Source organism: Cucumis melo, chromosome 7, assembly GCF_025177605.1.
Source record: "Cucumis melo cultivar AY chromosome 7, USDA_Cmelo_AY_1.0, whole genome shotgun sequence".
NCBI classification, from domain to species: domain Eukaryota; kingdom Viridiplantae; phylum Streptophyta; class Magnoliopsida; order Cucurbitales; family Cucurbitaceae; genus Cucumis; species Cucumis melo.
In genome coordinates this window covers 23,771,562-23,794,630 of record NC_066863.1, presented here as the reverse complement: position 1 = coordinate 23,794,630, position 23,069 = coordinate 23,771,562, and the positions used below count along the sequence as shown (strand labels likewise).

Here is a 23,069-nt window from a genome sequence, read left to right as displayed (position 1 = left end):
TTTAAAATGTGTTGCACATCTTTCATTTTGTATATATGACACCTTAATTTTTAGTATATCAACTATCAAATATATTTACTTCTTTTTTTTTTTTCACATTTCATGGTATGGGGATTTTTTTTCCAAATATAACGGGTGATTTGCCTCATTTTTAAAATTTGTTCGGTCAAATTTGCTTGAAAACCAAAATTAATCTGCAAATATTTGTTTGTAACGACCATAATAGCTTAATTCAACTAGCATCTACACGTATTTGATGATTAAAAATATTTGTTTGTAATCAAAATTTCTCAGATTCTTAATTTAAAACTTTTTACATGAATTTCAAATTCACATCTATTCAATCGATTATTATAAAAACTTTTGACCTTGTTAGTATATTCTAAAGTTAAAATATTCACATCATTCTTTGGATCATTATCATTTAGGAATCTTTCAACCTGATAAAATAAAATTATTGTTTGTATTGTTCATTTATATTTTTTAAAAAATATATCTTATTAATAGTTTTATTTTTTTTTATTGTCTTTCAAAATTGCTCGAAAAAACACGCAACAAAATTTTTTAAAAAATTGAGACATAATCAAAGTTTATTTTAATTTGTTTATATCGAGTTTAAACAGTAATTACTTCGTTGAAAAGTGATTGTTTTTTTAACATAATAAGCATTATCCCATTTGGAAAAATCTCTTTTCTTTTTTGTAACTCAGGATGTATACCTCCTACGCTTGCTACCAATTGATGCACGTGATATTCAAATTCCCCAAAATTGAAACCTTTTGTACGTACATAAAAGTGGTTGTCAAGTAGCTTATTCTTGAACTTAAATTGCAAATTCATACACAAGATATAATATATCATGCACATGCATCAGTAAGTACTAACTTAACTAGTTTTGTTTGCACAAGGTTTGTACTTTCAGAGAAATGTGTTTCATGAAATCAAACTTTTGTGTTATATTTTGTTATGCGATGTTGTTTCATCCCCAGTACATGTAGTTATCTAATTCTCTCTTAGTTGAATATGTATGCTTGATTAAATAAGCGTACTGCATGATATTTTTTAAGAATTTTCAATGAACTCTAGTTTCCAAATATGGTCGTATGTTATGGTCATATTTATCTCCAACTATAACCAACCCTATCTTCCATGAAAGATTGAAAAAAAAAATGACCTTACATTATTGTTCGTTAATTAAAGCATCATCCATTTTGAATTAACCTTTTTTTAATTGACACAACACTTTGAGAACAGTATATCGAATGTTCAACTTTAAAAGTAGGAGTGTTGCCAATTATTATTCACTTTAAGTTTGATTTGGTTGAATGAGACCTTAGTCATTTATAGCACATTGAACTCACATGATAAGACTAAAATATGGTAGTTTTAATTATATTTTCAAACTTCTAATAACAATTACTCCCAAATTTCTAAAAGCATTAAAATTGGACACTTACTCTTACAATAATTATAAAATTTGGATCCGATAAAAATTGTATTCTCAAATTTATATAATGAAAATAATTTATACAATAATATAAGTTCGATGACTAAGATTTAAAATTTAGATAAATTTAAAAGACTAAGTTTTAAATATGAGATTTTAAGGTATAACTGCGACTATCCACTTTGCAAAATCTCTTGAAAGAAAGGAATAAAACTTGGAGTACACGTACACATTCAATAAATGTATATTCAAAATCAAAGTGACGTTATTAATTCATTAAAATCAAAATGAACGTAAAGACTAAAATATGTTTTTTGAAAATAGAAGTTTAAGTAAATTTGTAATTTTGTAATAAAAGAAAAATTGTTAAAGTCAAAGTTATATTATATATATGAAGGAGGAAATTAAAAAATTAGGAAAATAGGCAACGCGCGAAGAAAAACGAAGTTGAAAGCGAGTGAGAGAAAAAGCGAGTGACGGTTTATCCTCTTCGGGCAGTGGCGAGTGGTTTACAAACCCTAATTTCCCAAAATTTCTCAAACTCTTTGCCCCACTCGCGGCGACATCCCCCACTCGCTCACCTCTTTGTTTCAGCTTCTTCACCCTCCCTCAGATTCTCTATATGCCCTGCACTTCAGGTCCAACTTCTGTTTTTTTTTTCCCTCTTCAAACCTCAATTACGAACTGCTTCTTTCATGCTCTCTTTCTTTCACTTTTTTTTTCTTCTATTGTTGACTCTGTGATTTGCTTGAGATTTTTCCTGTGTTAAACATTGTTGGGTTTGGTGTATTATGCTTTTTTTAATGGGACGGAGCTATTATCGTTCGTAACAATCGTGGTCTTTGTTTCTGAAGAAAGTGCTGGTTTTTTTCTTTTGGGGTGGGGGGTGGGAGTGTTGTTGGGAAAGTAGGGGAATTTAGAATTGGAAGGATCGTCGATGATGGGAAGTTTATGAAAGTGAATTTTGGAAGTTTTAAGGATTGAAAAAGTGTTGTGTATTGTCGATGTTGTGGAAATTTTTAGCTGCTGGATGGAAGTGTATGCCGGTTTCTTGACAATTCAAGTTCTGCTTCCTGTCTTATTGCGATCAATCTCCACTGGCGAATGATGAACTTCAACACCTAGAGGAATGCTATGAAATTACTGTGGCGTCCGTTTTAATTCGGTGGCAAACTATATTACATGGTGCCGGTCTCCATGAATGCTTCTTCAACTTTCTAATAAGAGGCCCAAAATTATACCTAGTTTGGTCAATTTGTCAGTATCAAATATAAGTTGGCCACTTTTGATGTAAATCTTCAATTGACGTGCCATCTCAGAACCCCGCTCTACGACCATTCTTTTAGTTTTTGTCTTATAGCTAGGGGGTATTATGACCAATTGGGCTGCCGACAGTTTGCCAAGTGTTCCGGCGTGAATGAACCGATGATACCACTTTAGTGCCTAGTATCCAGTATGATGTGAAGTCGAAAATTGAACTACCTTAGCATTATGTCATTTTCACTGTTCAGTAGAATACTCAAGAGGAATGCTTTTGCTGACAGGGGAAGATTCAACGGATCTGATCCTTATGATATCACTTCAGGAAATATGGATCTAAAGTACCAATAGAAATTGGAATGAAGTTTTGAAGATACAAAGGCATTTAATAAATTTGCTTCTATGGGATAGATGATTAAGCCTGTATTTATAGTTCCCTCTTTCTATTTCTAACTTTGCAAATTACAGTTTGTTCTATTTTCGTTCCCAATTATTACTTTTTAAATTTACCACTGTGTGGAGAATAACTTCTCGAGACATTTCATGCAGCGTCATTGGGAAATTTATGCTGTTCGGGTTTCAATACATAGATGAAATTGACAATTTTCTGCAGGTTTTTTTTTGGTACATTGTGAACGTTTGAAATCTCAATGACAGAGAGTTCAAAATATTATTGTTGAGATAAAAATATAAGAAAAGGAAAATGCACCGTTGTTATCTCAAGATATTAATTTTAGTTCCTCTCCATGCAAACAGCCTTTGATTTTGTGAATTGATGTTGTAGAGTTAGGCAAGCAAGCATCCATAACCTGCTCCAGTGGTTGTGGGCAGAGTAGGTATAGACCTTATAACTTAGAGGTTGTTATTTTCTTTTTTACACTTTAGATGACCCTGTTCATGTGTACATTTCAGGTATCTCTGAAATTCATTACCCTTGACTCTTCTCACCATGGATATAGATCTTAGGTTACCTTCTGGTGAGCATGACAAAGATGAAGAACCGAATGGAATCAGTAATATGTTGGATGTGGAAGAAAAGCTTCATAATGGAGTTATTGAGAGTGGAGATATGGTTGATGCTACTAATGGGATGCACATTGAAGATGGTGGAAACTTAAATTCCCCCATGTTAGACATAGTAATGTTTAAAGAGGACACAAATTTGGAACCACTTCCTGGCATGGAATTTGAATCACACAGTGAAGCATATTCCTTCTATCAGGAATATGCTCGCTCTATGGGATTCAACACGGCAATACAAAATAGCCGCCGTTCAAAGACATCAAGAGAATTTATTGATGCAAAATTTGCTTGTTCCCGTTATGGCATGAAGAGAGAGTATGATAAATCCTTCAATCGTCCTCGTGTAAGGCAAACTAAGCAAGAAAGTGAAAATTCGACTGGTCGAAGAGCATGCGCAAAGACAGACTGCAAAGCTAGCATGCACGTGAAGAGGAGGGCAGATGGTAAATGGGTCATACATAGTTTTGTTAAGGAGCATAACCATGAGCTTTTACCAGCTCAAGCTGTAAGTGAACAAACAAGAAAGATGTATGCTGCGATGGCTAGGCAATTTGCTGAGTACAAAAATGTAGTAGGACTCAAGAATGACCCCAAGAATCCATTTGACAAAGTTCGCAATTTGGCTTTTGATGCTGGAGATGCAAAGATTTTACTTGACTTTCTTACTCAGATGCAGAATTTGAACTCTAACTTTTTTTATGCTGTAGATATTGGTGATGATCACCGACTAAGGAATTTATTTTGGATTGATGCAAAAAGTAGGCACGACTATAGTTATTTTAATGATGTAGTTTCTCTTGATACTACCTACATCAGAAATAAATATAAGTTGCCGCTTGCTTTCTTTGTTGGAGTGAATCAACACTATCAATTTATGTTGCTTGGATGTGCTTTACTATCAGATGAAACTCCAACAACGTATGCTTGGTTATTGAACATATGGTTAAAAGCAATTGGTGGACAAGCTCCAAAGGTTATTATCACTGACCATGATAAAGTACTCAAAACAGCCGTTCAAGAGGTGCTTCCAAACACGTATCATCACTTCACTTTGTGGCACATATTAGGAAAAATTTCTGAAAACCTTGGTAATATAATTAAACAACATGAGAATTTTATGGCAAAATTTGATAAATGCATCTACAAGTCATGGACAATTGAAGAGTTTGAGAAAAGGTGGTTGAAACTGGTTGATAGATTTGAACTCAAAGAAGATGAATTGGTTCAGTCCTTATGTGAAGATCAAAGACACTGGGCACCGACATATATGAAAGATGTATTTTTGGCTGGAATGTCCATGCCTCAGCGATCCGAAAGTGTGAACTCCTTCCTTGATAAGTATTTGCACAAGAAGACTACTGTGCAAGAATTTGTGAAACAGTATGAAACAATTTTACAGGATAGGTATGAAGAGGAAGCAAAAGCTGATTCTGATACATGGAACAAACAACCCACTTTAAGATCTCCTTCACCATTTGAGAAGAGTGTTTCGGGACTGTACACACATGCGGTATTTAAGAAGTTTCAAGTTGAGGTCTTAGGTGCTGTTGCTTGCTTTCCTAGGAAGGTCAAGGAAGATGAGAAAAGCATTACCTATAAAGTTCAAGATCTGGAAAAAGAACTAGACTTCATTGTTGTATGGAATGGTTTGAAGTCAGAAGTTTCTTGTCTTTGCCGGTTGTATGAGTATAAAGGTTACCTTTGTAGACATGCTATGGTTGTTCTTCAAAAGTGTGAACTTTCTACTATTCCAGTTCAATATATTTTGAAGCGGTGGACAAAAGATGCTAAAAGCCGACAATTAATGGGAGAAGAACTTGAGCCAGTACAATCTCGGGTGCAACGGTACAACGATCTATGCCAGCGAGCATTGAGATTGATTGAAGAGGGATCTTTGTCCCAAGAGAGTTACAGTATTGCAGCACATGCACTCCAGGAAACTCTTGGGAATTGTATTAGTGTTAATAATTCTAATAGAACATTTTTAGAAGCTGGTACGTCAGCAGCTCATGGTCTACTCTGCATTGAAGAAGATAGTCACATTAGGAACATAGGCAAAACAAACAAGAAAAAGAATCCAACGAAGAAAAGGAAGGTTGGTTATTTGCAGTTTGGGTTTTTATGTTTCAAGTACTTCTTGTTGATTGTTGAAAATGAGGCTTTTTTAAGTGCAGGTGAATTGCGAGCCAGATGTCATGACTGTTGGGGCTCAAGATAGCTTGCAGCAGATGGTTTGTCTAACAATCTGTTACCATTGTTATTATCATTATAAAATAATTCACGTCAGTTTTTAACTGTTCCTTATATTCATCCTTTTCATTTGTGATATATTATAAAGTACATCATTTTCTGAATTCGTAGGTCTGTGGGGAATTATGATTAACCCCAAAGGTTGACTGTTGAAGTTAGTTAATAAACTAAGATCAATTCAAATATCTTGGAGTACTGCGATTTTTTTCCTTTTAAGAAGTAGATAGAAATGAAGAATAAAATATCATTCCGTAGAGAAATAAATCCACAAGAGTTGGGGGCGCATCTCCCCAACTTAGGCCTCAGGATTTATATGAGCACGTCAAATCTCAAAATAAAAGACAATTTTATTTGTTTTCAAACTATTTTTATGTGAATTTAAATCAACAATAAAAGTTGATTTAATCTTATTTCATAGTAAGATTTTGCTTTTCCAGTTTCGAACCACCAAACACGAATAGCTTCAGTGATTACTGATTAGTCTTGTTATATCATAAGGGAGACAGGGGGAGAGACAGTTTTAAGGAGATGAGTTCAGAGAGCGAAAACTAGGAAAAGTAGAAAAGGTGATTAGTGGTTTCCTCCATCTCATTTGTGGGCTACAACATCTGGGAGGAGAGGGATGACCCTTGATTTCTAGTGTTGATACTTTTTACTGAGAACCAAGGACCAACGGGAGATTTTTCCCACACAATTTTTCCCCTTCCTAAAACCGTGTTCTAAAGGTCAGCTGAAGCTTTTTCTCTGTATTCATGAGGTGCAAAGTCAGACTTTGAGGAAAGATTGTTCCCAAAACCCTCTGATCTCAAAAATTCCCAAAACCCTTGTGATTGAAGTTGATTCAATCTTCCGCTTCTGCTTTTCGGAAATCCTTTCTAACTTCCAAGTTCCAGCAATCTTTCAGGGTTCACTTCTTTGATTCTTGTTCTAGCATCTCGTTTGGAACTTTGTCAATGTTCAAATTTATTTTTGGAAATAAAAAGAACTTGGGGCAATATAATTGATTTAATGTTTTTTAAACATAAAGGTAAAGTAAACTACAAACCATTTGTAAATATATAGACGACCACCCTCTTCAGATTATTTCATTTTTCAACAAAATGTTTCTTATAGAAAAAATATATTAATATATATATATAGATGATTCTTTCCCCACTCTTTCTCAGGACAAATTAAGCTCAAGAGCAGTAACCCTTGATGGCTATTTTGGCGCACAGCCCGGTGTGCAAGGAATGGTATGAATTTTGTGAGTCTATTTGATATCTTAATTAGTTAAGGCAAAGTATTTAGTTCCATGCACTCTTATTTCCTCAGGTACAACTTAACTTAATGGCACCTACCCGTGATAATTATTATGGAAATCAACAGGCCATCCAGGGGCTGGTAAGCTTTATGGTTACATAAAGAATCTGCGTCGGTTCAAACTTAGAATAAAACATATGATCTTTATATCCCATTCTCATTTGTAGGTAATTATTGAAAATTTTGGGTTCTTTTATTTATAGGGCCAATTAAACTCAATAGCACCCAGCCATGATGGTTATTATGCTGCTCAACAGAGTATTCATGGACTGGTATGTTACATTTTGAGATTGCGTTTGTCAGCCTATATGTGTGTCCTAGTCACCAGATTTTACAAAAGTGGTTTGTTCCTGCAGGGACAAATGGATTTTTTCCGAACACCAGCTGGTTTCACCTATGGCATTCGGGTTAGTATACTCAATACAATGGGTATCTGCATTATGCAATTTATATGTCATCCACATTCAATGCATTTCCTTGTGGCAGGACGATCCCAATGTACGAACTACTCAGTTGCATGATGATGCATCAAGACATGCCTGATTTAACCCCTAATCATAGAGAAGGTGGTTCACAAGTGGAAATAAATGTATCTATTTGTATTTAGCTATAAAATGAACTTTGCACATGAAGAGCAAATTATAACGATCATTTTGCAGGTGCAGGAAACAACACATTCTTCTAGTCTGTAAAAATAGAATGTACTTTCCAAGTTAGTGGCTGGAGATATACTAAATGTTGGTCCTCGTAAGTGATTGTATCATAAAAAATTGATGTCCCTTCCCCATCATTGTCATTTATTTTACATGATTCTTATTGAAAGATGATAACGTAATACCAATTCAGCCTATATGTTAGTTGGAAACAAGACTTATTCTAATGGTAGTTGTTATGCTGTGTTAGTTTCTTGTTTACGGTTGGAACACTTGGTCTATAGGCACAGTTCCAAGAAACCGAAAAGTTTTGCTTCTTATTAGAAAGAAAAAAAAGAACAATTTTGTTTAACAGGATTACACACAGTTGGGTTCAAGCGACGTGGCTTGACCTTGAGGAGGAACTCAGCATCACTTTGGATTGGAGCAGGATCCGAGTTAAAAACTGAGTTTTTGTTTGGTTAGTTGAGTCACATCTTTCGAGTTTCAATCTTTTATCTCGTTTAAATTGAGCATTCTAAGTTCATCAATATAGTTCTATCAATTGTCATTCTATTTATTAAAAAAAAGAACACGTTTCCTCAGTTTTTTCTTTTTTTTTTTTTTGTTTTTTTTGCAGAATTGATGCTTATGCACCTATCTAGGAGATGTCATGAAGCTCATGCCAAACTTTAGACAGTCACGATTGTTTTGAAATATAGTAAAGTGAATTAAAATGTTTACAAATATGAAAAAACAGTACCATCAGTGATAGATTTTGATAGACTATTTATAATGTCTATCAAAGATAGATGATAGTGGTCTACTAGGGTCTAACATTGTCTTTTGCTAATGATAGAAACATTTTGCTATTTTTGTAGATGTTTTTCAATAGTTTAATCGTTTTTCAAAATGTCTATTCCAAAATGGTTGTCATTTTGAAAAGAATAGTTATATAATTTATCGATTAAAAGATTGAAAGATTTTGGGGAGACAAATGTTGACAATTAAACTTAGACCTACTGAGTTGAATTAAGATCATAATTATTATAAATTTCTTGCCATTCAAGATGAAAAATTATCATGTTACTTCGCCCATTTGGCTTCTTTCTGAATTTTGTTATAATTTCCTTTATCTTTGAAGCAGGTTATTTAGTTATTGGTTTTGATTTAGATTTATGAATTGTTGACCTAAATCTTCCTTCGATGGTCGAATTGGTTGGAAGATGGAGTTGTGTAAACACTAATTTCTTTCGTATTTTGGACCTTAGCTCGATGCTGTTAGTAAAAGAAAAGGAAAAAGGAGAACATTATAATGGTGACATGATAAAAAAAAAAAAAAGGTAAAAAAGGGAACCTTTGAAATGCTATAGAATTTAAAATACTTCCAAAATTTTAGTGTAATATTAAAATACTGTTTAAATATCATTTATTCTAATTTTCACCTTAATTTAAAAATTAGTTTTTTTTTCCAAATTATAATTTAAAAGAGAGGGGGATTGTAAAATATATTTGATTGTTTCTAATCTTCTTCACCCCTCCCAAGTCAATAACTAGAATGAGAAAAAAACATAAATACCAATGCATTCAAGAATAAACGATTGATCTTGATTAATAGACCTGTTAAAGGTACTTACTAATGGTGCTACAGAGAGATAAGTTTTTAGATCTTGCATGGAAAACCCTCCTACTTTATAGTAATTTGTAAAACATATTGGTATTACATACCATCAAATGTATATATAAATAATAACTTGTATAGTTCATGAAAATATCAAAATTTGTTGCATAATAATTTATAATTATAATTTTCATACAATAAAAAAATACTACAAGGTTAGAAGATACTCTACCTTTTAAAAAATGTAATAATATACTGGTTGAACCTAATCTTTTGATTTTAGATCTGACAAATGATTTAATCGAAAAGAATAAAAAAGATAATAATTTTTAAATATAATATTTTAACTATGACGTGTCCAATGAATTTTTTGTAATCTTATAAAATCTTGTGAAATTTGAACATTATAGTATAGTTAAGAAAGTATTTTTTTTAATAAAAAAGAATTTAAAATCTGTTCTAACCCTAAATTACAATAAAAATTCATTTGAAATTAGTAATAAAATCGAAAATTTCAAAATCGAACACGCTCTTGTTGTTGGAAACTTTTGCATATATATATATATATATATATATGTATGTATGTATGTATATATATATATGTATGTATGTTAGAAGGGAAAGGTAGAGAAGGTTTGTTGTTTGTTGGTGAATTTTAGAGGCGAGAAGAGCAGCAGAGCGTGGGAAGAATATGAAAAACAAAAAGCGAGTGAAGGTGAAACCTTGAATTTGGAATCCATATTTTGACCCCAATTCCTTCCCCCACAGTTCTCTATCGGCGAGTGAGTTTCAAACCCTAATTTCCCAATCGAAGAACCACTCGCGCAATCCCTCCACTCGCTCTTTCTTCGTTCTCTGCCCGCCTGCCTTCTTCACCTTCTTCCCTCCTCGGATCATTCCCATGAAAAACATAAACATTCTTCTTCTTCTTCAGGTCTCTCTCTCTCTCTCTCTCTCTCTCTCTCTCTCTCTCTCTCTCTCTCTCTTTTCTCTCTTTGTTTTAATCTTCACTGCTGGGTTTCTCTGTTACTTTTCTGCGATTCTTTTGCTGTTTTCATTGTGTTTTCTCTTGGGGTTTTCCATTTTATATGACTGTTTGATTGTTTTCACTGTGCCGATGGAAAATTGTTTCTCTTTCTGTAGTGTACTCGATAGGATTTGGGAAATGTGCCATTCTATTGTTTTGTTGCTTCTTGTTCTTCTTGTTCTTCCACTTTCCCTCCCCCTGATTTTAGTTAATTCGATGAAAAGGAGGTTTTTTAAATTCTCTTGACTTCTTGATTTGAGATTCTGTCGATAATCACTTCTACAGTTTTGTCTCGTTGGTGCTTTACTCGTGTAAAGTGGGAACCTTTTTAAGTCGTTAAGGTTCTAAGAAAAAAACGAGTTTTGTATTCTTTAGTACTTCTTTTACTTTCCTTTGAACATAGGATTTCTAGGACAAAAATTTTGAGTTTTTTTACAGCTTTAAGAGATCTAGATCATGCAATGCAACTTATGTAGCTGTATACTTTTAAATATTTGATGTCTTAGTATTTGTTTATGATTAAGTGGAGTTACTTTAAAAGTTTCCATCCCGTTTGTTTACCGGCCGCTGTTTTGTTTTGAAGACTTCGATCATGTGAATGTTGGGGTTTAATTATCGTCCATGATTTTAAAAATGCAAGCTGTGAACAAACATGTATTGGCAATCTTAATAAGAATGAATTTGAAAGTTCATTGAATGTGATCCCTCTATCATTTCAGGATTACGAAAATGACCAACAGGGGAATTCAGTCAAAGCAACGTTTTGTAAATTATGCTATGATGAAAAGGAATGAATCATGCGGCAGCATCTAGGTGAAATGTGAAGACTGTACCTTTTTTGTGCTGAAAAAATGGTTGACGTTGTGGCTGAAATGCAAGATACAGAAGGTGCGATTGTTAGTTTACCTAAAAAGGACATCCTTTTTGAAGGGGATGTAGATTTTGAGCCACACACTGGAATTGAATTCGAATCCCATGAAGCCGCATACACATTTTATCAAGAATATGCCAAATCAATGGGATTCACCACCTCAATCAAGAATAGTCGACGCTCAAAGAAATCAAAAGAATTTATTGATGCAAAGTTTGCTTGTTCAAGATATGGAGTCACTCCTGAATCTGAGAGTGGAAATAGCCGAAGGCCAAGTGTGAAAAAGACTGACTGTAAAGCCAGCATGCATGTGAAGAGAAGGCCAGATGGAAGATGGATTATTCATGAATTCATAAAAGATCATAATCATGAGCTTTTACCTGCTCTTGCATATCATTTTCGTATTCATAGGAATGTAAAGCTGGCAGAGAAGAATAACATTGACATTTTGCATGCTGTTAGTGAAAGAACGCGAAGGATGTATGTTGAGATGTCGAAACAATGTGGTGGGTACAGAAATTTCAGTTTCCCTCAGATCGAATCGACTTATCAGTTTGACAAAGGCCGGTATTTAGCTCTTGATGAGGGGGATGCCCAAATATTGCTTGAATACTTTAAACGCATCCAAAAGGAGAATTCCTACTTTTTCTATGCTATAGACTTGAATGAAGAGCAGCGCTTGAGAAACTTGTTTTGGGTTGATGCCAAAAGTAGAAATGACTACCCTAGTTTCTCTGATGTTGTTTCTTTTGATATCTCATACATTAAAACCAATGATAAACTTCCCTTTGCTCCTTTTGTTGGGGCAAATCATCATGCACAGCCAATGGTGCTTGGTTGTGCACTGGCTGCAGATTGGACTAAACCAACATTTGCATGGTTGCTGAAGACATGGCTTAGAGCAATGGGTGGGAAAGCTCCCAAAGTTATTATTACCGATCAAGACAAAGCCTTGAAATTAGCAATTGAAGAAGTGTTCCCAAATACCCGCCATTGCTTTGCTCTTTGGCATATATTCGAAAAGATACCTGAAACTCTTGCTCATGTAATCAAACGACATGAAAACTTCTTGGCAAAATTTAATAAGTGCATTTTTAAGTCGTGGTCAGACGAGCAGTTTGATATGAGATGGTGGAAGATGGTTACTAGATTTGAACTTCAAGATGATGAATGGATTCAATCATTATATGATGATCGTAGAAAATGGGTGCCAACTTATATGGAGGATATCTTCTTGGCTGGAATGTCAACTGCTCAACGTTCTGATAGTATGAATGCTTTCTTTGACAAATACATTCACAAGAAAATTACGCTGAAAGAGTTTTTGAGACAGTATGGAATCATTCTGCAAAACAGGTATGAAGAGGAAGTAATAGCAGATTTTGATACATTGCATAAACAGCCAGCCTTAAAATCTCCTTCTCCCTGGGAGAAACAAATGTCTACAATTTACACACACACAATATTTAAGAAATTCCAAGTTGAGGTTTTGGGTGTAGTTGGTTGTCGTATGAGAAAAGAAATTGAAGATGGTACCGTTACTACATTCAGAGTCCAAGACTGTGAGAAAGATGAGCATTTTCTAGTAAGGTGGCATAAATTGAACTCTGAAGTGTCTTGTTTCTGCCGTTTGTTTGAATATAAAGGTTTTCTTTGTAGACACGCATTGATCGTGTTACAAATGCTTGATTTTCGGAGCATCCCTTCTCAATATATTTTAAAGAGGTGGACAAAAGATGCAAAGAGTAGGCAACTAGTTACTGAAGAAACAGAATTTAGACAGAATAGAGTGCAACGTTACAATGATTTATGTAAAAAGGCAATTGAATTGAGTGAAGAAGGATCACATTCTGAGGAGTGTTATAATATTGCCATCCGCACATTAGTAGAAGCTCTAAAGAACTGTGTTAATATTAACAACTCCAAAAGTGCTCCAGCAGAATCTAGCGTTCATGCCCATGGTCTACGTGAGGAAGAGGAAAATCAAGGAAGCATAACTACTAAAGCAAACAAGAAGAAGAGTACAAACAGAAAACGAAAGGTTGGTTTCCAGTTAGCATTTGATAAGCTTTTATAATTATGTAGTGAGCAAGTCAAACATGGCAGTCACGTTTTTTTGTTTGCCAAAGATTCCTGAAGAGGGCTTTTGATTCAATAATTCCTTTGCAGGTACAAACTGAAACAGATATGATACTTGTTGAAGCACAAGACAACTTGCAGCCAATGGTTGAATCTTCTACTATGTACTTTGTTAGCATTGTGCATTTCTCATCGTAGTTAAGGAATTTTTTTCTTATTTGGTCTTTCTACTTGCAGGATGGTCTAACCTCGGATAGTATGAACCTGAGTGGATATTATGGAACCCAACAGAATGTTCAAGGATTGGTAGGATATTTTATAAGCTTTTGAGTGGATAAGAGATTGATTGGAATTGTTATTCGTGACTTCATAGTGCTTTTGTTAAGCTACTGCTGATTGCAGGTACAGTTGAACTTGATGGAACCACCCCATGATGCGTCGTACTACGTCAGCCAACAAAGCATTCAAGGGCTGGTTAGTCTACTATGGTTATGTAGCATATTAAATGGTTATTAAGATTGTTTGATTCAAATTCAATTTATTACTTTTGCAGGGACAGTTAAATACAATTGCAGCCAATCATGATGGATTTTTCGGGGTGCAGCATAATAGCATTCATACACTGGTATGTGGCATTATTCCTATGGATATGCTTGGCGAACATTTTCTCCAACCAATAACTGATTTTACTTTTTTCTTGGTTGTGTTTACATACAGGTGGATTATCGGCCAACGAATAGTTATAGCTATAGTTTACAGGTTTATTTAACACTTTTATGTGTTTGAGAAAGATCTTTCTGGTTTCTGAATTTGTGCTACAGTCTTTTGTTGGTGGTTTTAACTATTCTTGAACAATTGCAGGAGGAGCAACATTTGAGATCTGCGCAGCTTCACGGCAGTACTTCAAGACATACTTGAAGAAACAGGCAGCTTTCCATGGTTAGTTGATTTGTTCAAAAAGTATATACAGGCCGTAGTTTTTTTGTGCCACGTAGTTTCACGCCTGAGCTTCTTTCCTCTTTTTTTTTTTTTTTTTTTTTTTTTTTTTTTCTTTTTAAGATCAGATATAGAAAAACAGTTCCCATGAAAGAGGTAGAGAAACAATTTGAGCTGTATAGCTGTAGCAGAAACCTGTTGTAACTTGTAAGAAGCAGGAAGTATGTTGTAACTTGTAATAAGGCAAGTTCTGCTTGTGTATATCACATTTTACTTGTTAAAGCAATATCGATACTAGTCTCACAAAAGTGATTCTGTTTTGAAATATCCTGCTGTGTTTGCTAGGCTGACTTCCTATATAATTTTGAGAACCTAGCCATGTTCTCTGACCAGCAAGATCAGGGTGAATTAGATTAATGAACTGACAATACAAGTAAAATGTGACAATACAGTATAGAATGGAAAGTTGTTGATCAGAATTTGATTTCAGTTTCATGAATTTTGTTGGTGGTAATTGTTATTACCATCTCCTAACAGGCCTCAAAGCCTTGAATTTCAACTAGTTTTTCTCGATCATTATTTTGATTAGTTGAGCTAATTGGACGAATTAAACGAGTTTGCATTAAACTAGGTATTTCAATGACTTATATGTGCTTTAAAAAGTCACATAAGAGGAAAGAAAGAAATATAACATGATAAGAGAATTGGATTCTATATGTACTGTATCTGAGATGAATATCGGTCATTCCTGCTTCTCAGACTCTCCTTATTCATCATCCTGAAGCAGCAAACACATATATAAAGCTTATGAAAATCCCCAACAATTAAAGTAATCTTATGAACTATGATCCTTACATAACGACCATTCAATCATTCTTCAAATAATTTTTTTTAGTGAATTATATTTTAAAGTATTAGTTTATTAATATATACACATGTACTCTTATTAAAACATATACTCTTATTGAAAAAATGTCTCCAATGCGTTCTGTGTCCTACATTTTGTAAAATTTTACAGGTCGCCATATTTGTGTCATGTCTATCTTTCTCATACGTACTCAAATTTACTGAAAACTTACTCTAAACCGTAAGTCCTTAAGTATACTTCTACTTGGTGCTCTCTTCCTACCATGAAAATTTGCACGCTATTCAGAAAATCCTGCAGTTAGTCCTGCAATCAGAATCCTAGACCCAAGACAATTGAACTCAAAACCAACCTTTGGTTATTGTTATCATATAACACATCATTATAAATGAACTGACATCTCTTTTTATGAGAAGAAAGAAACTATTTACCAAGTATAATCATACATGCACAAATAAGTGTACCATATTCTTGGGGTAACAAGAATGTTATATATCATTTCACTTGTGATCTTCTTCTCAATTTGCACCACAACCCACTTTTGGTATGTATAGTGGCCCCAGTAACAAGTTCAACAGATTCTGGACTTCCTCTTAGTTCCACATCAAACTTCTGCAGTAACATGGCCAGTGCTATAGTTGACTCCATTAGAGCAAATTGATCGCCCACACATTTTCTTGGTCCTCCACCAAATGGTAAGAAGGAAAAGTCTGATACAATCTGAGATAGTCGTCGGAATGATTCTATCATCAACTGATATTAATTGTTATGGAACTGTTTTTAGATTAGAATCAACGGTTGGCAAGTTACCTCATTAGGGTATAGAGCTCCCGGGCTTCTTGATGGGTCGAAACCGTCCCATCCTTCAATTCCTTCGCTTTCCCTCTTTACTTGAAATCTCTCTGGTTCAAATTCTTGAGGGTTTTCCCAGAAGTATGGAGATCTGTGGAGATTGTAAACCTATAGCAAAAAAGTTACAGCGGTTACAGAATAGATACATGAAAGGAAAGTAGAAGACGTACAGAACAGGAAGTCCAAAGCCAAAGGAAGAATGTGCAAATACCACCCTCTAGTAAAATACTTTCAGCTTTGCAAAAAAGAAAAAAAAAAAAAAAAAAAAGAACCAATGCAGTTGTCATTACAATTAAGGAACACTCGGAACTAAGCACTTCCAATGCAACCTTCCACTTACAGAGATGAAGATGTCAGTCCCAGCAGGTATTGCATATCCATTTTTGTCACCACTGTATCCTCCTGCATAATTACCATTGAAGTGTAAAATAACAGCATCGAGAACTCTCATCTTCAAGGTCAAGAAAGCGGGAGAGAAGATCATTTGACTAGATCTTTTGTATGCTTGTCAAATCATATAACATCCATATTTCCCGCTGCAGCCTTTTCTTTTATTTATTTTAAATTTTGTTATTATAATTACAAATTTATTTGGTTTATCATATAGTAAGTAAAGAATAGTTATGGGTTTTGTTTAAATCTATGTAAAAAAAACGATTCTATAATCATGAAAACATGTCTTCACTGCATATCATGTGAATTTCTCTTGAACTCACAATGGTTCATCAATAGACAAAACCTTAAGTGGAACAACACTTGGCTGGATCTACCTCCTCATAACATATTCAGGACATGGTGATCTAAATAGCAATTAGTACCTGGCAATGTATCTGGTTTGAGAGCTCGTCTTATTAGCAAAGGTGGCTGAGGAAACAAACGAAGAGTCTCTGCGACAATAAATCTGATGTACCTGATAGAAAATTACAGATCCATAAGGTCCAAACGTCACCAAGGAAGGAACTTTTTGATGTAGGAATTAAAGTTCAGGAGTACTTCTGTATAATTATACTTTCCATAAAATTAAATCTTTAATTACAGAAGGTCCATCAAATTTTTAAAAAGTACCAAGTTATTTGTAGAACAGCTTTATGAGTGAAAGTCAGATCCTGATGTTAACAGGTAGACTTTGCAAGTTTGCATGAGGAAAGATCCAACGCCAATACAATGAGGACATTACTAACCCTAATTGCAGCAGCCTAATAATGTATTGATCTCTTTTAAATTACTAATATTAATATAATGCTATGATTCAATGGAAGCATTGAATCATAGCATGGAGACGATGAAACTAAATATGCACAGAAGTCTTATGTAAATCAGACTAACTGAATTGATGTGATTCCATTTTGTCTATCAAGCTTTGAGAAAAGTATACGAGTATTAAGCAGAGTACTTGGAAATAGATGACTTCCTTACTTCAATTCTTTAAGTAATTCAAAAGTTGGCTTCCCCTTGCCAAGAACCGAATCGATTTCTGCCTGAGCCTTTTTCATTTTTGAAGGGTTCTGTAAAACCAACATTGAAGCCTTATCTTAAACAAAAGAGGCCATCATAGAACTTGGATGAATACCATTTTATGAATGATGGCAACAAGGAAGAGCTAAATGCTTACTTGTGCAAGCAAAAAAACAGCCCATGTAAGCACAGCAGCAGTTGTTTCATGCCCGGCAATAAGCATTGTCATCAGATCGTCCCTAAGCTGTTAATATTACACATATGAATGTGAAAGTGGATTCAGGAAAACACATTCTGGTATTTTTATATCCCCTCACTAACAATTTTCAGTCTCCTTCCCAAAAACTAAGCTATTTCTAATACACATATACACTTGGACAGTTGGACTATCGTGATTTATCAAAATCAATTTACCATATTTTATTATCTAACAAACAGTCCCAAGTTAATATTGACTATGATATGCATAATTGGAGTTAAAATAAAAATGTAGGTCTCTACCTGCCGATCATCGACATCAACTCCCCGCATATCAACCAAGAAACGCAAAAGACTGGCATCCTGAAAAGTATGACATAAACAATAAGCTGTTCATAATTTTTCAGAAATGTCTACAAAAGTGAAACACAGATACCTGGGAAAGGAACTTTAGAATCAATAGTTTTCTCAGAAGATAGAAGAGGCACCTTGAGATTTAAATAGTCCCTTTGCTGCAATTTCTCAACATCAGCTTCCTGTTAGGAGATGCAACCAAAGTCAAGTCCAGGCTGTTGCTTCAAACAAATTTGTTCTGACAAGTCTACACAATGAGTAACTAAGGTGTGTACTACTTAAAGGCACCTGTGACATGGAAAAAAAAGTACAAAACTATGCCTTGCTTTAAACATGGAAGGAAAAAGAAAGGGAAAATTAGCTTGTTAGTTACTTCTCCTGACACAGAATAATAAAAAATGGAAGAAGAATCGTGATGGATCTTGTAAGTCCTAATCAATAACCATGGGCTAATTACGTATGTTTCTCAAGCAATATGTTATTTTCCAGCACAACCAAGGGTAGAGAGATGTCAAAGACTATTAGGCAGTTCAAGATATTTATTTATTTTTATGTCGTAAGAAATAAACAATCTTTGAGAATCAAAACCTTGATACTTTACAAACATGATCAAAACTTAGTTTAATTCCTACACGTCTATGGAAAACATTTCCATAGTCTTACGGTTTCTAGTTAAGGTTTTGATTTAGAAGAAGGGCGAATAGAGTAAGTTTGAGTCTAGGATTATTGAGTTCATTTGGAATGGAGTTCACTTTGTGGCCAGTAATTCCCGATACTTTTCACCTAAGTCATCCAGAGTAGAGACAGACCAATAAAGTTAACTTCAGTCTGAAGATTGGAGAAGTCAACTTATCAAGAATGCAAAAACTTTTCATGCTAAAAAGTTACCATTAATAAGAAAATAATAACCAAATGACAACATGACAAGGTTTCTCACTTAAAAATGTTATTTCATCGAAACAACTTGCAAATTAAGTGTTAAGCCTCATCTCACCTCTCGGGTTTCTCTTGCATTTCGTATTAGTCCATCAAGACAGTCATTAATAACCTTAAGGTCACTATGGAATTTACGCTGCCTTGGGACTATCCACCTTGCCAAAGGTACTTTCCAGTAAGGTATATAGAAAGTTGATCTATGCTCTGCTTCAAAAAGGGTTCCATATACAGCCTGTAAGATATTTGTCAAAGTGCTGATTAAGAAAGCTCGATGTTCATGTTTTAGGTATGCAAGAGACATAAAATTAAAAATGAGAAAAACCTCCATCAAAAAGTTCTTGCCTATGGTCCTGTAATAAAAATGTTCCAAATCCTAGTCTGACAACGAATAAGATCACCATATTTGTCTATTCTTAATAAACCTTTCAGAGAATGCGAATATATAAGTGGATCATTAATCAGAGCTTGGCACCATGAGTAAGATTAACATGTCCAGAAAATAATTATTTATGGGAAAAGTACCATTTAAGATTCTTTCGTTTGTCTTAATAAAAGTTTGGTTTCCTTTTTATGAAAACTCTCATCATTCAAGCCAGATACTTCGTTAAGTTATCGTTATCCCACTACAGAAAAACTAGTAATGCAGGTTTTAAAGAATAATACCATTTTCTCCCTGCGAAATGAAAAAAGATGGAGATATTAGATGTTTATGAACAAGGAAAACCGGCAAGCAATTTCAGCCCACAATTTCAAATTATTATAAAAAAATTTCATCTTAGTGGTAGCTGAAACTTCAACAACGAAAAAAAGGGCAGTGTTTCAGTGTGTGGGATTATAGTGCAGATTGTTTTCCTTTCTTCAGACCTTAATCACTGGAGATTCTTTGGTTACAGAACCAAAATCATAGTTGAAAACACCGAGTCCAATGATATCAAGAGCCAAACTAGAAAACTCTGCTTCCATATCCAACTCAATGGTTTTATCCTCCTGTAGTTCACCTTCTCCAAGAAGCTTCTCCAATTTCAGAATTGATCGTTCTGAACAATCAGTGAACACTTTGGTCATAGCTTCCAAGTAATAGGTATGGAATCCAGGAGCTATAACTGTAATTCAAAATGAAATAAATCAACGCCTCTAACAAGTTGTAAAGCAGAACTCAAGACATTGATCTAATCACCCAAAAAGAAGTTCCAGTTTCTATTCTGCTCACCTCGTCTCCTCTGCTTCCAAGTGTCAAGATCAGCAGGTATTAGTCCTTTGCCCATTATCGGTTCTAGAATATCAGCAAGCACTCCCTAATTGAGTATATTTATTGTAGCAATAAGACGTTATGTCAACACAAAATGCAAACTATATTTGATCCGTATGGAAATTTGACACAAATAATGCTATTAGTCCAAACAATATGATGCAAGAACGTCGACAACAACTCCTCATAAAAACTACCATGTCCTCATCCTCTATTGTACAGGGAAATGACCAAATTCAACCCAAAGTCCACCTAATAATCACAGCACTAACGTTTGGCAAATCTTTCATGTGGTTGATATTTGATAATATACCAATTAGTCAGACAAACCCAAATTTAAATTTTCCTTTCAAGAAAAAAGCTAATATCGCCATGATAGTACAGTAAATAGCTCTTAATAAGAAGATAAGAAAAAAAATTGTAGGTGCTCCGAGTCCTCTGAAGTCTAGCTGCCTAATAAACAGTCTAACAAACAGAATGAGAGAAGTGGATTCAATATATTACCTTGTCATAAGCAAATGCGTTTTCACGAAGAATATATCTTGCCACTATAGGATCTGATACAACAACAAATGCTTTTGGTCCAAAGGCAAGTTTATAAACAGATCCATGCTGCAAATGAAGAAAAAAAAATGAATATAAAGAAATGGATGTTTAGATCTCATGAGCAGATAAAACGAAAAGGTGCACATCACATTAACATTATAAGAGGGAGTGAGTGTCCTCATAGGGAACTAATATTTCCATTGAAGAAACCGATGAGATTAACGAAAGATGCAAATACCTCTAAGAACCAATCATACAGAGCAAAGAAGAGTGGGCGGCCGAACAAATCAGAGACTGCACCTTCAGCTATCGGCATAGTTCCCAAATTTCCACCACTTAACAAATTGGTAAGAAGATTGCTAGCATTGTCAAGAAGATTTCTTTTTGTTTTCGGTTCACCAACGTCAGTTGATTGGCATCTACACAAACATTTCACAGGATTGCCCCATAAACAACAAGTTCCACAACATAACCACATCCTCCCCCCTTCATCTAACGACCCCAAACAGAACAACAAAAATTATATCAAATTTGGATGAATCAAGATCCATTTCTGGCACCTTAACACATGAAACCTGCAAGAATTTCATTCGCTGACTACACTAAAGGAAGAAGATTGAAAGTTAAAAAAGGAATGATATTAGTCGCAACACTAATTTCCAGAGTTACATTCAGGAGAAAGTTAATATATGGTATAAGAATTTCAAGTTCAGACCAATAATTATCTCTATTGCAACATCATTTGAACAAAGAAACATCCCCCAAGAGACCCAAAAAGCTAAAGCTCAAAACAGAGATGAAAAAGGCAGCCGAAATCCCAAACCCATGATTGGTTTTTAAAAAAATAGTGAAAAGAACAGAGAACGCAAGCTTACATAAACCTCCACCCAATTAAACTCATGAAAACAACTAAAAGAGAAGTAAAAATCTACAAAGAACAAAAATAGAAACGATTACCTCACAACCGGAGCTCTAAGATTTGATTTGAGATACTTGATGGGCTGTTTCGACATACCCAGAAACCCAAATTCATTTCCATGTGGATTTCCATGGAAGAGAGCAGAAGGCAGGTTCGAAAGGGCAGTGGCCACCATAGCCATTCCCAAGTGACACACCAATCTTGAATAAACAAACCGAGCAGTGACGCAAAATAAGTAATAAATCACTGAGTGCACAAAAGGAGGGGAAAAGGAAATTGAAGGAAACTCAAGAATTCAGTAAAGAGATATGAAACGAACCGTCCAGGTGGGATTGGGATATAGAATATTTTATTTCTTAAAAAAGAAAACAACTTTTTTGCTCCCTCTGTTTTCTCTAATGTTTAGTGCGATAACCCACCAAGGATTTGTGTTGTGTAACCCAATATAGCACAGTACTGAAGTGCATACAAAAATTGGGGCGCATGGAGTCTACTTTCCGGCCATTGTTGCAGCTCCCACTAGCTCTTTCTGGGAAAGTTCTTATCCGATGAATGATATTTTGGGTCAGAAATATGAGAACTGAGATTTTAGTGACAAGTGATGCATTAAAGGTTGTCCACTACTACTAGATTTTTAGGAATATTTGAATGTGTGAAATTTGTATGTTCGTTTGTTTTATGAATTGTGTTATTAATTAGAATAACGAAAAACTCTTTAACTCTTCTCTTGAGGGTAAGTAGGTCATTTACTACTTAGTTAAGTTAAATTTAGTAGGAATTGTGTCATTAGTTTTTTTTTTTTTTTTTTTTTTTTTTTTTTTTATTTAGATTGTTCAAATAAAATTGTTACCAATGTTCACTTTAGTACAAATTGGATATGGAATTTTGAAATAGTTTTCTTTTCTTTGTATGTTTTCTCTTACTTACAAATTCTGGAATTTAAAATCATATTGAATAAGTGTACGTGCAATAAAATGAAGTATGGAATTTACAAATTAAAGAATACAAATTTTGCTAGGAAAAAGAAGAAAGTGATCAAAAATGGGAAAATTTATATAAAAACAAATTGAAAATGAAGTAAAATAAGACTTACTATGGTTTAAACAACGATGTCATTGTCTTTATCTTAGTCACTCAAGGTAGCTTTAAGAGAAACATAGAATCTAGTAAAGGATCTATCATCTCTCTCTAAAAATTGTGTTTGGACCTTAATTTAATAAATTTCCAAACTTTACTTGTCTCTAACA

At 34.3% G+C, this 23,069-nt stretch overlaps 3 protein-coding genes across 27 annotated transcripts; 2 read left to right on the top strand and 1 right to left on the bottom strand.

The window, feature by feature from the left end:
• The first annotated feature begins 1,880 nt into the window (after positions 1 to 1,880).
• LOC103493049 (protein FAR-RED ELONGATED HYPOCOTYL 3) lies at positions 1,881 to 8,786 on the top strand. 11 transcript variants are annotated; one of them, XR_007822184.1, is made up of 11 exons: positions 1,881 to 3,543; positions 3,620 to 5,825; positions 5,905 to 5,961; positions 7,147 to 7,215; positions 7,295 to 7,363; positions 7,486 to 7,554; positions 7,639 to 7,689; positions 7,769 to 7,848; positions 7,948 to 8,029; positions 8,291 to 8,395; positions 8,555 to 8,786. XR_007822184.1 is itself a non-coding variant. In XM_051087085.1 (10 exons), the coding sequence occupies exons 3-9, from the start codon at positions 3,657 to 3,659 to the stop codon at positions 7,823 to 7,825; spliced, it is 2,541 nt and encodes an 846-aa protein (XP_050943042.1). In that variant the 5' UTR covers positions 1,881 to 2,085; positions 3,464 to 3,543; positions 3,620 to 3,656; the 3' UTR covers positions 7,826 to 7,848; positions 7,942 to 8,150. The 11 variants fall into 11 exon arrangements, 8 of the variants coding, with proteins under 8 accessions (XP_050943042.1, XP_050943044.1, XP_050943043.1 ...); XR_007822183.1 differs by having other exon boundaries at positions 7,942 to 8,029; XR_007822182.1 differs by having other exon boundaries at positions 7,769 to 8,029.
• A 1,341-nt stretch (positions 8,787 to 10,127) lies between these two features.
• On the top strand, positions 10,128 to 14,773 carry LOC103493047 (protein FAR-RED IMPAIRED RESPONSE 1). Of its 3 annotated transcripts, none has more exons than XM_008453668.3 (9): positions 10,128 to 10,469; positions 11,282 to 13,474; positions 13,603 to 13,659; positions 13,750 to 13,818; positions 13,915 to 13,986; positions 14,066 to 14,137; positions 14,230 to 14,271; positions 14,374 to 14,451; positions 14,572 to 14,773. In XM_008453668.3, exons 2-8 carry the CDS (start codon positions 11,414 to 11,416, stop codon positions 14,428 to 14,430), a joined length of 2,430 nt encoding a protein of 809 aa, XP_008451890.2. In that variant the 5' UTR covers positions 10,128 to 10,469; positions 11,282 to 11,413; the 3' UTR covers positions 14,431 to 14,451; positions 14,572 to 14,773. The 3 variants fall into 3 exon arrangements, 2 of the variants coding, with proteins under 2 accessions (XP_008451890.2, XP_008451891.2); XM_008453669.3 differs by having other exon boundaries at positions 10,152 to 10,469; positions 14,577 to 14,773; XR_007822173.1 differs by lacking the exons at positions 14,374 to 14,451; positions 14,572 to 14,773 and having other exon boundaries at positions 13,899 to 13,986.
• Positions 14,774 to 15,046: 273 nt separating this feature from the next.
• Positions 15,047 to 22,438, bottom strand: LOC103493048 (cytochrome P450 97B2, chloroplastic). Of its 13 annotated transcripts, none has more exons than XR_007822177.1 (17): positions 22,142 to 22,438; positions 21,861 to 22,022; positions 21,142 to 21,322; positions 20,862 to 20,969; positions 20,319 to 20,403; positions 19,973 to 20,211; positions 19,167 to 19,340; positions 18,307 to 18,354; positions 18,122 to 18,181; positions 17,778 to 17,864; positions 17,582 to 17,670; positions 16,984 to 17,075; positions 16,506 to 16,567; positions 16,124 to 16,273; positions 15,745 to 16,033; positions 15,528 to 15,633; positions 15,047 to 15,226 (listed from the first exon to the last, which is right to left on the bottom strand). XR_007822177.1 is itself a non-coding variant. In XM_051087081.1 (16 exons), exons 2-15 carry the CDS (start codon positions 22,001 to 22,003, stop codon positions 15,809 to 15,811), a joined length of 1,743 nt encoding a protein of 580 aa, XP_050943038.1. In that variant the 5' UTR covers positions 22,004 to 22,022; positions 22,142 to 22,438; the 3' UTR covers positions 15,392 to 15,607; positions 15,760 to 15,808. The 13 variants fall into 13 exon arrangements, 5 of the variants coding, with proteins under 5 accessions (XP_050943038.1, XP_050943039.1, XP_050943037.1 ...); XR_007822174.1 differs by having other exon boundaries at positions 15,528 to 15,607; XR_007822178.1 differs by having other exon boundaries at positions 15,528 to 15,593.
• Between the last annotated feature and the right edge of the window lie 631 nt (positions 22,439 to 23,069).